Raw genomic sequence first — 14,489 nt, forward strand, 5'->3', positions numbered from 1 at the left:
ACATGATGTTTTAAATATTATTACCTGTAGTATTAGTGTCACCTAGACACAAATGTCAAATGTGTTTTTAATTAATGTGATATGTAGATATAATAGCTTTACCTTCCAGATCAGACTTCAATTGCTATTGAAAACATCAAGTTGGCAAGCTTTCAAGGTAACTCCAGTATTAAATATGAAACTGGGGTTTTGAAAACAGCCCCGAAGTATTTTTGATCATTTTGATTATGAAATAATGATAGCACATGAAATAGACATACATCTGTTGTAGATAGTTTTTGTTGATGCACTTTGTATTAGTGTCTAAACATAATGCCAAAAAAATATTTTTACCAAGGTTTCCTCACAGGGAGATTACAAGCGAATAATCTTTTCCTCTACAAACTTTTTAATAATGAGAACACAGGAGGAACAGCACACTTGATGACCATGCTTGTCTGTGTAGTATGTCTCTATGACATTGTGCATTACGTGTAGATATGTTGTTTTATTTATTGTGCATGTTTTTTGTTTTTAATGAAAATTCGAGAGTCTATATATTCTGTTGAGCCATGTTTGTACAGTGTATGAAACATCTGTGCTATTTGGTGCATGTTTTATTCACACAAGCTTTCCTGCGTGTAACCGTGGAGGCAAAGAAGTGTTGTCATTGTGTCAATGAAGTTTTATCAAGGAAGTGAAAACTGATTTGGTCGATATATCATGAATAATATCATATCCTGAAAATCATGAATTATATTTTTATCACAAGATGATGTCAATTCAGTCAAAGGGAGACAACTCTGAAGACCCTTGGTAAATGAACTCTTCTTATAAAGAGGTATCAATTACTCTATGCAGATGTGTGTTTGTGTTACTACAAGTTATTCATCAATGTTCATACTCAATTAGGCATACAGCTGTGTTTATGTTTATGCTATACTGTCTCATGAACCAGCCATTCTAAGCTGTCAATATGTCAGTGTTAAATTTTTGAGAGAATTATTTCAGGAAAATGCTTTTTCTTTTTTAACTCGGGGGCACGTCTAAGGCGCCGCAATTCACTGTGTAGAGTTGCGTCACGCCAGAAACCTATGATTGTGGGTTTGAATCCCGGTTCACCCCGATTATGTTTCTAGGTTTGTCAGCACCATACCCGTGCTCGTGGTTTTCACTGAAGTGGTAAACCTCTGAGACCTGCATCACTTCGGGCTTTCCTCCCACGTTAAGCTGACACGCCACGATATAACTGGAATACTGTCAAAAGTGGCGTTAAACCCAACTCACTCACCTGCTCTTTTTTAACTCATTCCCATGATTGTATTGCTTTATAATAATCACATTCCATATTAACAATATCAAACAAACATGTACAAGGACACCAAATGTTCAAAGATGCTTTAAACAAAGACAGTCTGTGAAGCTTTTACACAGAGAGGGGAGACAACTCAATGCATACAATAATCTACATGCATGTTTTTGCTAAAATGCATGTTCAATCAAAAGGGCAATAATAATCATGATAATATGAGTCCAAATGTACACATGAACAATTTATATGGATAAGGGTGGATCTAAGCCAAATCTTTTTCAAATTTACAGTCGCAGATTCGACTAAAAATTGCAAACAGGAAATATAATAAGCAAAGACTGAGTATAATTTCTTTTGTCAGATCATTTTATTTTTGAGTGACTGGATTAAAGACAAGAAGAAGTAAGGACACAAATATTGTTTTATTTAGACTGACAAAGAAACCTGAAATTAGGTAAAAAAATATTATGGCTTTTGACGCGAACAAACTGGCCATAAATAATAAAAAGGTGAAAAAATAATAAAATTGTGAACCTTGTACTTGTGGTGAGGTGATAAGGTGACTATTTGTATAAAAAATATTTTAAGTACCATGATATTCTCCATAGAAACCACATACTCACCATGACTGCCGACCATTCCACTGTACAGTGTTTGTATAGCTCCAGGTCTCTGTGTGCTTTTCCATTGTTATGATAGTGTTGCCTGTACCCATAATGCACCAGTGTGTTACTGTGTCTATATACAAGGCTTTTGAGATTGTGTCAGTTCCTACAGAAAGTAATTTGGGTTGAATTAATTCTCATATTCATTGCTATGAGGAAAACCAAATTGTAAACTACTGAAAACATATATATTTGAGCTGTTTTGCAAAGTTGCTTCCCTTAGCTCTCACAGGATCTGCTTATGGGTTTTGAATCCCAGATACTACCTCGGTGTGACAGCACATTACCTGTGCTAGATGACCTGTGTCATTTTGGACTTTCTGACCATTATGCTGCATGCTGTGATATAAACACACATTTATGCCACCAAGACTGAGTTGCAGGGGTGGCCCAGTCGTCTAAGGTGCCACAATTTCCTGTGCAGAGTTGTGTCCCTTTGGCACACCAGACACCTATGATTAAGGGTTTGGGTCTTGGATCGCCCTAATCATATTTGTAGATATGTCAGCACTCTACCCATGCTGGGGGCACAGGTGGCCCAGTTGTCTAAGGCGCCGCAATTCGCTGTGCAGAGTTGCGTCCCTTGGGCACACCAGAAACCTATGATTGTGGGTTCGAATCCCGGTTCGCCCCGATTATGTTTCTAGGTTTGTCAGCACCATACCCGTGCTTGCTTGTGGGTTTCACCGAAGTGGTAAACGTCTGAGACCTGCATCACTTCAGGCTTTCCTCCCACATTAAGCTGACATGCCGCGATATAACTGGAATACTGTTAAAACGGCATTAAACTAAACTCACTCACTCACTATACCCATGCTTATGGGTTTCACCCAACTGGTAAAAGTCTAAGACTTGCATCACTTCGGACCTTCCTCCCACATTAAGATGACACGCTGTGATATGACTGTAATACTGTTCAAAGTGGTGTTGAAACAAACATGCACACTCACTCACAATGACTGAAGTATTGGATTTTCATCCACATTTATCAAATATAGGAGGCATTTGTTTCATGTTGTTTTCATCATTAACTTATCAAGTTACTATGTAAGTTTATTTTCAAGGGATGTGATTCACATGAAACATGAGTGCAGTAGGCCTATATGGTGTATTGCATCAAGTAAAGAAATTAGAAAACACACGTAATGACTTTCTTCATCTGTAGGTACAAGAGGCAAATAATGTAATTATTATGGCCTAATGTAAGCAGTTATAATCATGATTATCATACCACCAAATCCCAAATCCATTTTAATACTTACTGTGGGCCACTGTCCGAGTTGAGTATAACACTAAGTAAATTATTCAAGATATTTTAAGCATTTTCTGACATAGATATTGTAATCTGATTATGGGAATAATGAACTGGTATTTCTTTTAAAAAGAGACTGATTTTGTCCATATATTACTCAAAACAAGTTATGTAAAACCCAATTAACTATAGTAATAGGAAAAAATTGGTTCTTTAACTTCTTTTGAGTGGTATATGCCACAAACTACTTGAATGAAACCTTGTTAATCTAGATGCTTGTTTTCTGGTGGATAAATCTTGGTTAATGAGTTACTTGTGTTCTCAGTTACTTGTGTTGCTATTATCTTAGCAGTAATCATCCAATAGCTAAGTTTTTTTCTGATTGATGAGGTCCAGATGATTCAATAGCTAAGTTTTTTTCTGATTGATGAGGTCCAGATGATTCAATAGCTAAGTTTTTTTCTGATTGATGAGGTCCAGATGATTCAATAGCTTGGCTTTCTTCTGATTGCTGAGGTCCAGATGATTCAGTAGCTTGGCTTTCTTCTGATTGCTGAGGTCCATGAGGTCCAGATGATTCAATAGCTTGGCTTTCTTCTGATTGCTGATGTCCAGATGATTCAATACCTTGGCTTTCTTCTGAGTACTGAGCGCCAGATTAACAAGGTTTGACACTGTTTGTATAAATAGTTTCTGAATTTTTTCCTAGAGGCAGGTACTATTGTGATTAGATTTAAAAGTTTGCTTAAGATATGGTGTTAGGGATACAGCTTGTTTCTCAACATATTTTCAACATGACTTAGTTAACCACACAAGGCAAGACACTGCTTTACACTCGCTCATAGCGTGAGGCAGAAAAGATAAATCCAGATCAAATTGACCTTAAAAGAGCTGATATCAAACACATTTTACAGCACAGACTGCGGACACAGCATATTTTTAGTGATCCTCACGAAGAGGATAAATAGTTGGATTTCATGGCCTTTTTGGATACTTAGGATACAAAGGATACTTCAAAAGAAGTTTATCGCCATGCCATTTCTATGTTTCAGCTGGTAATTTCCACCAAATATGCTGTCATGAATTGTATTCATGATCAGTTACGTAGAAGCTGATTGACTTTTTTTTAAAACTTGCCTGAAAAATGCTTACCTTGTGGTTTATCCTGTAGTTTTTGCATTATGCTGAATCAGCATATTTTTTTAATGGTTAATTTGATGCATGTGGTGTATATTTGGCAAAGCTGTCACTGATGATTAAAGCCCTTTTACCTTGTTGTGCTGATTATGCAGTGTAATTATTGTACTTTCAAGTGTAATGACAGTGAAATGGAAAAGAATTAGAAACATTTCCATTGCACCTGAATGTTGTGTGTTATAAGAAAAGGCAGTTTGAGCTACAGTTCAGGAAAATAAACGCCAACTGAAATAAAAGCGTATTTGCTTTTGTTATATGAGTAATGTGCAGTGGGTTCTTCTGCATTTACATTTCTTTTGACTGTAATGATCATTGAGAACTGTCATATGAGATCGTTTCAGATGGGTCTTTAACAAAAGGGCAGGGGGTAGAACTCAGCAGTATCTAATGATTGAGATCCTGTGGGGGTTCCAGAAGAGAATATGACCCCTGCACCCCATGTTCTAGGGTGGAAATGGTCCCCAGCAAACTATGCTTGTCATAAAAGGCGACTTGATGACCGCCTCCGTGGTCTAGTGGTAGAGTTGCCACCCGGAGAGCGGATGATCCGAGGTTCGATCCCCGGCCGCGTCATACCAAATGGCGTTAAAAGATGTTTTTTTATTGTTACCCTGTCTTGCGCTCGGCATTAAGGGGGTAAAAAAAGGACCGGTCGGCTCGGAGTCAGTATACTGTGTCTGAGTGGGGTATTCATGTTAAACTGCGGCATGGTATCTCAGTGTGCTAGCACCATAAACAGCATCAGTCCGAACTAGTACAAGCACACTCTCCTACCCAGAGTTTCATGCGGCCAGCAGCCAGCTAGCATATGGTACCTCTGCCACAGGCCAGCGCCATGTCACATCTTTCACAGTCCAGTCAAGATATTGCATATGCTTTTCATCCGTTTCATGTTTGACAAGTCTACACATTTTCATAAACAAATGTCAAAGAATGGTTAACTTTCATTGAGAAAGTATGCAAATACGTAAAAATCTACTTGTTTTTGCGTAGTTATCCTATGTTTACATTGGTTGTACGGCTCCACGTGCTGTCACCGAAGCCCAACGGAGAGCTAGCGACACGGTCACTTTGATGCATAAATATATGGTTGGAAAGCAAAACAGCCTAAGTCCTACTTAGGACAAGTAGGACTTAGGCTGTTTTGCTTTCCAACCCTTCATATATTGGCATGCAACTCACTGTCGCAGTTGTAGTAGCATATCTATATAGTTATGCAAAACAATGTGTAAAGCGCCCCCAAATACTTGCATTAGTCCGTTCTATACTGATTTCTGAAAAAGCGCGTTTGTTTACAAACAAGAGAAAAGTCCGGTTACGTGATATACAAATTAGCCTGTGGCAGTGGTGTTATGCTCAGTCACCACTGCGACGGAGTGTGGTACAAGCAGCCACACACGCGCGCATGCACATCGCTAAGAAAGTGCTATAATCTTGGACGCGACCTCAGATCGCATCTCACTTCACCTCACTTAATGGGTCGTGTCGTCAGATTTGTGTTAAGTAGTATTCGGGATTCAGGGGTGAGCAACGAGTATTCAGGATTAAGGTGAGGAGGGGGTTGGCACCCTCAGTGCTGGTCGAGGTCCTGGGAACTGAGACGAACTTAGTGAAAGATGAACATGGACACTTGTAGGACAATAGCACTTTATTGATGAGCTTGTGATACACGTATATCAATTACAACTTTGCATTATCATATTTGGTACATAGACAACAGAACCAACCTCATAAAACAGACTTGACCTTTGTTAGAACAACATTTATTGGTCGCCCTGCCATCAATAAATCTCATTTGGTATAATATTTTGAAACGGGTCAAAAGGTGCGGTATAATCACAATAGATATGTACAACTTTATTAGCATGTTGATATTTATCAAATAGTGTGTATATCTTGTTTGACTGCATTGAAGTCACACCAGGGCCCACTTGCACAAAGCGATCTTAGTGCTAAGATGGTCGTAACTCCCATATTTTAACATAGGCTTACAATAGCCGTAGCACTAAGATCGCTTTGTGCAAGTGGGCCCAGGTTACATCTTATGAATTAGCATTTACAGAAAATAATGTTGATATTTAAAAAACACAAAATATCACAGAAAAGCTTTGAAAATGCCTTCACCTGAGAAGGAGGGGTATGTATCGTCGTTACTCGAGGTATTGAATGTTTTAACGTGTTGTAATCTGGACACGATCTATACCACTGGCACACTGAAATCATCGACAGCAGGTACAGATAAATTGTCAGATTTTCATCCTATGCACAGTGACACTGTTTGGAGGACTTTGTCAGAAGGGGTCTAAATTTCACAACTTTTACGGTACAATCGAGCATGGTCTTTCCACCAATATTTCAAGGAGTGTCATACGATTCTTGCTTGAAGTTGTTTGATCAAGGTTGCAACATTCAAGGCCTCAGTAAAGCTTTCAAAAAGTTTTATGGTAGACATGAGGAGGATATTTCCAAATTTGACGCATCAGTGACCATAATTATGCCCGACGCCAATTTTGACTTGAACCATATGTTTTCGTGTTTGTTTCAGGTGAACAATTGACTTGACTTTGCATGTGTTTATGACAGATGCCACTGCTGGTTCAGGACACGCCCCTGATATCATCACTATTTGATAGCGATTTATACACACATTCTCATGATCTAGTCAGAATCGTACAATCTGTTTTGGGCAGAAATTTCTTATGAATATGCACGTCGCTATATAAGTGCAAAAATCTTGGACGCGACGTTAAACCCCATTTCACCTCACCTCTTATGAATATGGAAAAGGTTTTGTCGTTTTAATTTGGTATAGACCTCCATCGTGAGTTATTTTAAAATATAAAAGGTTAACGCCAGAGAATAACCAGTCTCGATTTTCCACCGAAACATATTCCATTGGGCGTAAATGGCAAAATAGCGGTGAAAATTATATGAATGGATCACAGAAAGTCAGTGATGACACCAGGTGTTCACGAAAAGGGTAAGCGTGTCCTAGCCTACCAGTAGCACTACCCTCACAGTGTTCCACGAAAGGCACTAAAAACATATGCTACACCGTCTTTGTAGTCTTGGTGTGTAAACCTATGAGGAGATTATGACATTTAATAGATTATCCTGACAAGGATCTAGTCGTACCGCAGGTTTCATATGACCACCCTTTTCTATTAATGTTAAACTGGTTTAAGTGTTCACAGTCTTGGCAATATGATAAGTATTTGGTTTACTCCTATACTTGTTTAAGTTGTACGTTTATGCTGTTTCCAGTGACAGAACACAGGAGGTGAGTGAGTGAATATGGTTTTACGCCGCTTTTAGCAATATTCCAGCAATATCACGGCGGGGGACACCAGAAATGGGCTTCACACATTGTACCCATGTCGGGAATCGAACCCGGGTCTTCGGCGTGACGCTTTAACCACTAGGCTACCCGACCGCCCCAGGAGGTGATTGAGGTGAATGCAGAATACTGTTACATTTTTACATGGCCTTTATATCAATATATGATCTATACTGACACATGAAACGTACATAAATATTACATTAGGTCATGTTTATATAACAATGTTAAACTGTACGCATCGACATTATTAGTTTTTGAAGACATGAACATGTTTATGGATAACACCTTTTTTATTGTTTGTAACGACGTTTCAGAGCTTCTTGTTACCCCTGATGGAGAGTCAAGAAGATGCTTTGAAAAGTTACAAACAATAGAGAATCGTTATCCATACTGTTTCATGCTTCATGTTCTTCCAACTTGTAAATGCCCATCGAAGACATGATTAGTAATGGTTTGGAGCTAACGTGAAAATAAAGGTTATTTAGGGGTAAACAAGTACAACAGGTATGTTTAGGAACATATAGTCTCTGCTAATGCATGTCGAAGTCACTACAATGTGCTTGCTTCTATATCATTTCGTTGACACAACCCCTATAGTTAACTGCCGGGGTCACTCCCCATTTAGGCATGTTTATGCGAAAATCCTGATTTAAAACTGTTTTCAAAGAATCAGGCTGTGACCACACAGCTGTGAACGTTTCCACGCGTGTCGACGTCGTATTACGATGTACAAAGTCTTCTTTATCATAGTTATGACACCAACAGGAACCTGGCATGGACAAATTGACTATTTGATATTCTTGTGAGGCAAAATTATTTGCTTCCGGATATTTTTGGAACAAATCATTTTCATGAATTTCCACAGTATTGCACTTTCTTGGAGTAGATTACACTTCTATGAATCACATCATAACATATCAAAAGTACATATTTGTTCAGATGTGTTAAACACACGATGTATCTATTGCACAATTCTGGAGACATTATATAGTAGTTCACATCGACATGTGTTCAATTTCATTTCAAGTCCCGTGGTCAAAAGCTGTGCAGAGTTGCGTCCCTTTGATGTGCCAGGCTCCACTTATCATGGGTCCGAATTCACGATCCTGCTGTATCCGTGTTCTGTTCGTGTAAACGCTCATGACCTGCGTCATTGGTTTCCTCCCACATTAAGCTGAAGTAACAAAGCAGAGTAAAATCTCACTCATTCATATGTTCATTCCTTTGAAGGCGCCATATAAATGAGTTCAGTCTCTGCTTCCATTTCCGCCTTCCTGTTTGCACCCATGTCGAAGTAAGGGTTTTCCTGGCCTGTATCGGCCGAAGTATCGGTTACTGAACAGGACCAGTCACCCTGGATCAATAAGTCATTGGTCATTGAGTTACTTTCAAAAGGATCAAATCCTTTCAATAAATCAGCTGGCTTGGTCACAGTCATGTCCTCGCCTTCTGTAATATTAATAAGAGGAACAGGCAGCCGCTCTGTGTTTGTCATGGAAGGGCCAAGGCCCAAAAGGTCATCCACGGGAGGCTGGTTCGAAGGTGTCGTTTGAGGAGGTGTTGGTGGCAATGATCTGGAAATGGTTTCACGCGGAGGTGTTCCTGATGAAATTTTCCAGTCCCCTACAGAAGGGGCAAAGATGTTCAGACAGACCTCATTGGCATGTTCTAGGGGAGACGGTTGCCTTTTACCACCTTGTATAGGAATAGCATCAGAACCCAAGCTGTCTCGAGAACCTAAGTCTGGAATTGATGCGTACAAGTCTTTACTGCTTGATCTTGAGAGAGCTGCGGTTCCACCGACCTCGTCCACAAAGTCACCTGAAGAACCTCTTCGTCCTTGGTCAAAGTTTGCGAGTTTGGCAATACAGCTGTGTCTGAAAGCCTTAGAACCTGATCCAGTTCTCTGCAGCGGAGACACATCGGTTGGCGATTGACGTAGACGGAGGACTCGAGGCCTTTCTGGTAACGCTGGAGGGACATCTGTCTTCTTCGTATTTTCTTCACTGCTGTCCTTATCCTTGCTCCTGAACTTCTCCAAATCCTCATACTCATTCTCCTTTTTACACTCACCGGTAGAATGCCTCCTTTGTTTGCCATCCATTGATATTTTCTTCGAATCACCGGTAACATGTTTGTCGTCAATGTCATTGTATATAGGCACTGGGTGACTTTCTTCTTCGATGGGCTGTTCAACGTCGCTAATTTTCCGCCTTGCCTCTTCGAAAGAACCACTGGACACGGCACTATCGAAAGAGTTGCTGAAACATCTTTTCTCAACAGAAACCTTCCTCACTCTTTCTTGGGGCCCCTTTCCATCAGTTTCAGGGAACACAACTCCCGAGTCTCGCGATGTCACGGAAGTGCGTGACGTGAGAGACATGGTTCTTAGTTTGTCACGAATGTGGCTGTACCCCGTGTCATCACCATGTGCAGCTATATTGGGAACACTTGCATTTTTGGGGATCTTCCCCGGAGAATCCCCTAATCTACGCGCTGGTAAATTAGGTGGACTGACAGAAGGGGACGCTGATGTTGGGGAACAGGGTGGGGTCGAGCCGATGGACGACATGGTGGACGTCTTTGACGACGATGACAATATCGACCCTGATCGATCCCCTTTCATGTCACCAAACTTGCTGTTGTCAAGAAGCACATTGAAGTTCTTCTCGCTAGCGGTAAAGGACACTGTCCTGTCTCTGTTGTGATCCTGAGGTACTAACTCTCGTTGCTTTTGTTTGAGAGAAATGGCTTCCTTGATGCACATTCTGATGGCGCTGAGGATAGTCTCTGCGCGGCTTGACAAAAAGCGGAATATGCCTTCTCCGGTGTAGGAATTTCTGGAAGACAAGAAGTATCTTCAGTCAAAGCCATATAACTACAATGCTAACGAGGAACGGTAGCCTAGTGGTTAAAGCGTTCTTTCGTCTCACTGAAGACCCGAGTTCGATTCCCCAAATGGGTTCAATGCATGAAGGCCATTCCCAGTGTCCTCCGCCGAGATGTTGCTAGAATGTTGCTAAAAGCGGCGTAAAACAATACTCTTGCACTCACACCCCTGGCGAAATATTAGCCTTCTCTACAAATATGTATCATTCTACAAATACATTTGACAGAATATCTGACTTTTTTTTTTATAGTAAGCGTCACATACGTAAATAGAATAAGGTCCAAATACCTGACAGGTATTCTGGAGTTCCACTGACCAAATTTAATTATCAAATGGTGGTGAACGACTTACGGTCCACTGTGTATAACCAACACTTTTCTCTGATTGGCGTTTGGCTCTGTGTCTAGGTGGAATCTCTTCAGGGAGCCGAGGCTCCATTTTATGACGTCACCACCATCTGCCGTCTGAAGTGCCACGTCACTGGTTGTCACTGACAACGTGTACTTTCCATCCAGGTTTAATCTTGCAGAGTGAGTGTTGGGCTGGATACTGACCTCGTACCTGCCTGTAGACCAACATTTGATTTAATTTACAATCATATTTTGGAAGTAAAAAATATCATTGAAGTGGATAACAGAAAACAATAAATGTATACACTTACTTGTTGTTTAATACTGATTCTAGTTTAATTACTATAAAGTTTTCAAAAGACCGAGCGTTCTAAGATAACACAATTCGCTGCTCAGTTTGTTTGTTGTTTAACCCCGCACTCAGAGATATTCCAGCCATTTGGTGGCGGTCTGTAAATTAACAAATCTTGACCAGACAGTCCAGTGATTGACATCATGAGCATCGATCTCCACAATTGGGATACGATAACATACATCAACCACGTCAGCGAGCCTGACCACCCGATCCCGTTAGTCGCCTCTTACAAGCATAGTCACCGCTTACGGCAAGCATGGGTTGCTGAAGACCCGGATCTTCACGGGTCTCGCTGCTCAGAGTTGCGCCCCTTAGTCACGCAAGCATGCTGGGCCTGGATTCCAACCTCACATTCTTCCCTGTTATGATATTTCGTTTGTCTGCCGAACGTGGAACACGGGTGACTGAGTATGGTTTTAGGCCGTTTTAGCAATATTCCAGCAATATCACTGCGGAGGACACCAGAAATGGGCTTCACACATTGGGGAATCGAACCCGGACCTTCGGCGAACGAGCGAACAAGCGAACGAGCGAACGCTTTAACCGCTAAGCTACACCAAAAGGTCTACGACCTGCGTCCACATTACACGACATTCTTTGATATAACTAGTATATATATATAGTACTAATGTTCGAAACGGTGTTTAGCCCAACTAACACTCATAAATCTGTGACCTTCTTATTGGTTTAATTGCTTTTGGTTTTCCTTTCGACTTTTCTATTCACAGAAAACAAAAGATTACCGTATTCTCCTCCCGGTTTTTCTGGATAGAAGATTTTCTTAAAGGCGGCCATCCACTGCAGTGTCTCCTCATTGGACGAGCCTGAGAAGACTAGAACTGGTTCTGTCTCCACGATTTCAAACGCATAGGGGTGTGTCTTTGACGTCGCGAGCTGGACATCAGTCACGTGATCTAGGATGAACGTCTGCCTGTCTCCTGGCGTTCGAACGGCTGTCTCTTCGTCTGTGTACACCTCGATCTTGGCAGCGTAGGCACCGCTGGTGAGGTCGCTCATCTGGTGGACCACGATCCAGCGGCGTTTCCATGACTACGTAAAACGATAAATAATTCTAGTTAGACATTTCACATGCTGTTGAGTTGTCCGGGGGGCCCCTTCCACAAAGTGATCTTAGCGCTAAGGTGAAAGAGGTGGCTTTTAACGAAAGCTTATTACAGCGCGAAGTCTCTGGTGTTTGAAAGACAGTTTGGTCGTCAAGTGCGTGAGTGAGTATGGTTCTACGCCGCTTTTAGCAATATTCCAGCAATATCACGGCGGGGGACGCCAGAAATGGGCTTCACACATTGTACCCATGTCGGGAATCGAACCCGGGTCTTCGGCGTGACGAGCGAACGCTTGAACCACTAGGCTACCCGACCGCCCCGTAAGGTCGTCAAGGTGCCCTAACAAATACATAGTCCATCAACACGACAACTCTGCTTAAATTATTTAAAATGAATAGGCGATAGAAACAGTAATTGAATCTAGGGGCACTATACGTAGAAAACGTATATCTTTCTACGAAACCATAAGATTAAGTTCTTCAATGGGCATTTAGAAGTTGTTATGGTGAACAAGGGAGATAATTCTTTGGATATACAACTCCCTATACGAACATCGCCATCAAGCAAATCGTTTTTGACAACAGCGTTAGTAGCTATATCGAAATATCGCATTCATTGTAATAATAATTTGTATTTCTATAGAACTCTCTCCCTTGTTGTTGTTTTGTTTGTTGTTTAATGCCACATGACGGTGATCTGTAAAACCAGATAGTGGCCAATATTATGAGCAACAATTCCCGATGACGTGCAGTCAACCAAGTTACCCCTTCGTGACCAACTCGTGTAATTCCGGGACAAGCTCTTCTTGCACGTCACGGAAAGGGGCGAGTGGTGACGAATGCCAAGTTACCAAGCCTGGCCACCCAACCCACGTACGAGCATACGTTGAAGGGGAGCTATCTGCTATCATTGCCAGTCATTACTTTTACCGGGACTTCCTCGTGTCCTTGGTTCCCATTTAAACTGAAGACCAATGGCCAGATAGAAACCACATGCATTTGTTTCAATAGAAAAAAATCATGATCACTCAGAAAACCCATGAATAGCTAGTCAGTAGACATATGGGGGCACGGATGGCCCAGTATTTCAGGTTGGGGTGTGTGAGAGGAGGTATGAAACGCCAAGTCAAGTTTGAAAGCAGAGCTGTTTATGTATTCTTCGAAGTGTTTGATACTAAAGTATTGTTCATTATTCTAGTTGGAACGGGTGGCCCAGTCGTCTAAGGCGCCGCGATTTGCTGAGTAGCGTCCCTTGGGCAAGCCAGAAACCTATGATTGTGGGTTCGAATCCCGGTTCGCCCCGATTATGTTTCTAGGTTTGTCAGCACCATACCCGTGCTCGTGGGTTTCACCGAAGTGGTAAACGTCTGAGACCTACATCACTTCGGGCTTTCCTCCCACATTAAGCTGACACGCCGCGATATGACTGGAATAATGTTAAAAGCGGCGTTAACCCAAACCCACTCACTCAGTAGACATATTCAGCCATATTAGCGACCACGTTAATCATATACAGTTAAACCCCATTTATATGGACAGAAGAAAACGTCCGGATTTAAATATTTTCCGGATTAAAGAATTACTATTCCTTTGAATATAAGTAGACTAATAAACTGACGTCATGTAGCAGAGTGACCGACCGGGAAAGATGACATGCATCAACCCCACCACCCGATCCCGTTACTGGCTTCCGAGAAGCATTCTGGATATAGTAGGATTATTCGCAATCTACTAGTGAATAGATATGGATACAATATAATACCATCATGTTCAAAATATGAACTAAATGCTAAAAGAAAATAAGTTAAAAAAACATTTTCGGAAATTATGTTAACATGCAATTTAGACATTTAGCTATTGATTGTTTTCATAGATAATGCAGGCAAACTAAGCACCAAGAGTGGCGACATATAGGGGCACTAGGCATATACGTTGATGTTCGAGGCAATATTGTGGTAATGCATATCTTTATATAATGACACGCGGTCATGTCGTGCGGAGAGTGAACTGGTGATTCGAGCTTATCACATCTTTATCTATGTCGTGATAGTAATCCGCACGTACCCACTATGTTGTATTGCATGTA

At 41.1% G+C, this 14,489-nt stretch overlaps 1 protein-coding gene across 1 annotated transcript in view; it reads right to left on the minus strand.

The window, feature by feature from the left end:
• Window positions 1-6,046: 6,046 nt before the first annotated feature.
• The window catches only part of LOC139454488 (uncharacterized), a 19,184-nt gene continuing 10,741 nt past the window's right edge, over window positions 6,047-14,489 (minus strand). The window contains exons 2-4 of the mRNA XM_071236231.1: window positions 12,084-12,390; window positions 10,987-11,200; window positions 6,047-10,585 (exon numbers count right to left, since the gene is read on the minus strand). Coding sequence (XP_071092332.1) covers window positions 8,962-10,585; window positions 10,987-11,200; window positions 12,084-12,390 — 2,145 coding nt within the window. The 3' untranslated portion in view covers window positions 6,047-8,961. The remainder of the gene's footprint in view (window positions 10,586-10,986; window positions 11,201-12,083; window positions 12,391-14,489) is intronic.

This window comes from Haliotis cracherodii, unplaced genomic scaffold (assembly GCF_022045235.1).
Source record: "Haliotis cracherodii isolate W230 unplaced genomic scaffold, xgHalCrac1.p SCAF_10, whole genome shotgun sequence".
Lineage (NCBI taxonomy): Eukaryota > Metazoa > Mollusca > Gastropoda > Lepetellida > Haliotidae > Haliotis > Haliotis cracherodii.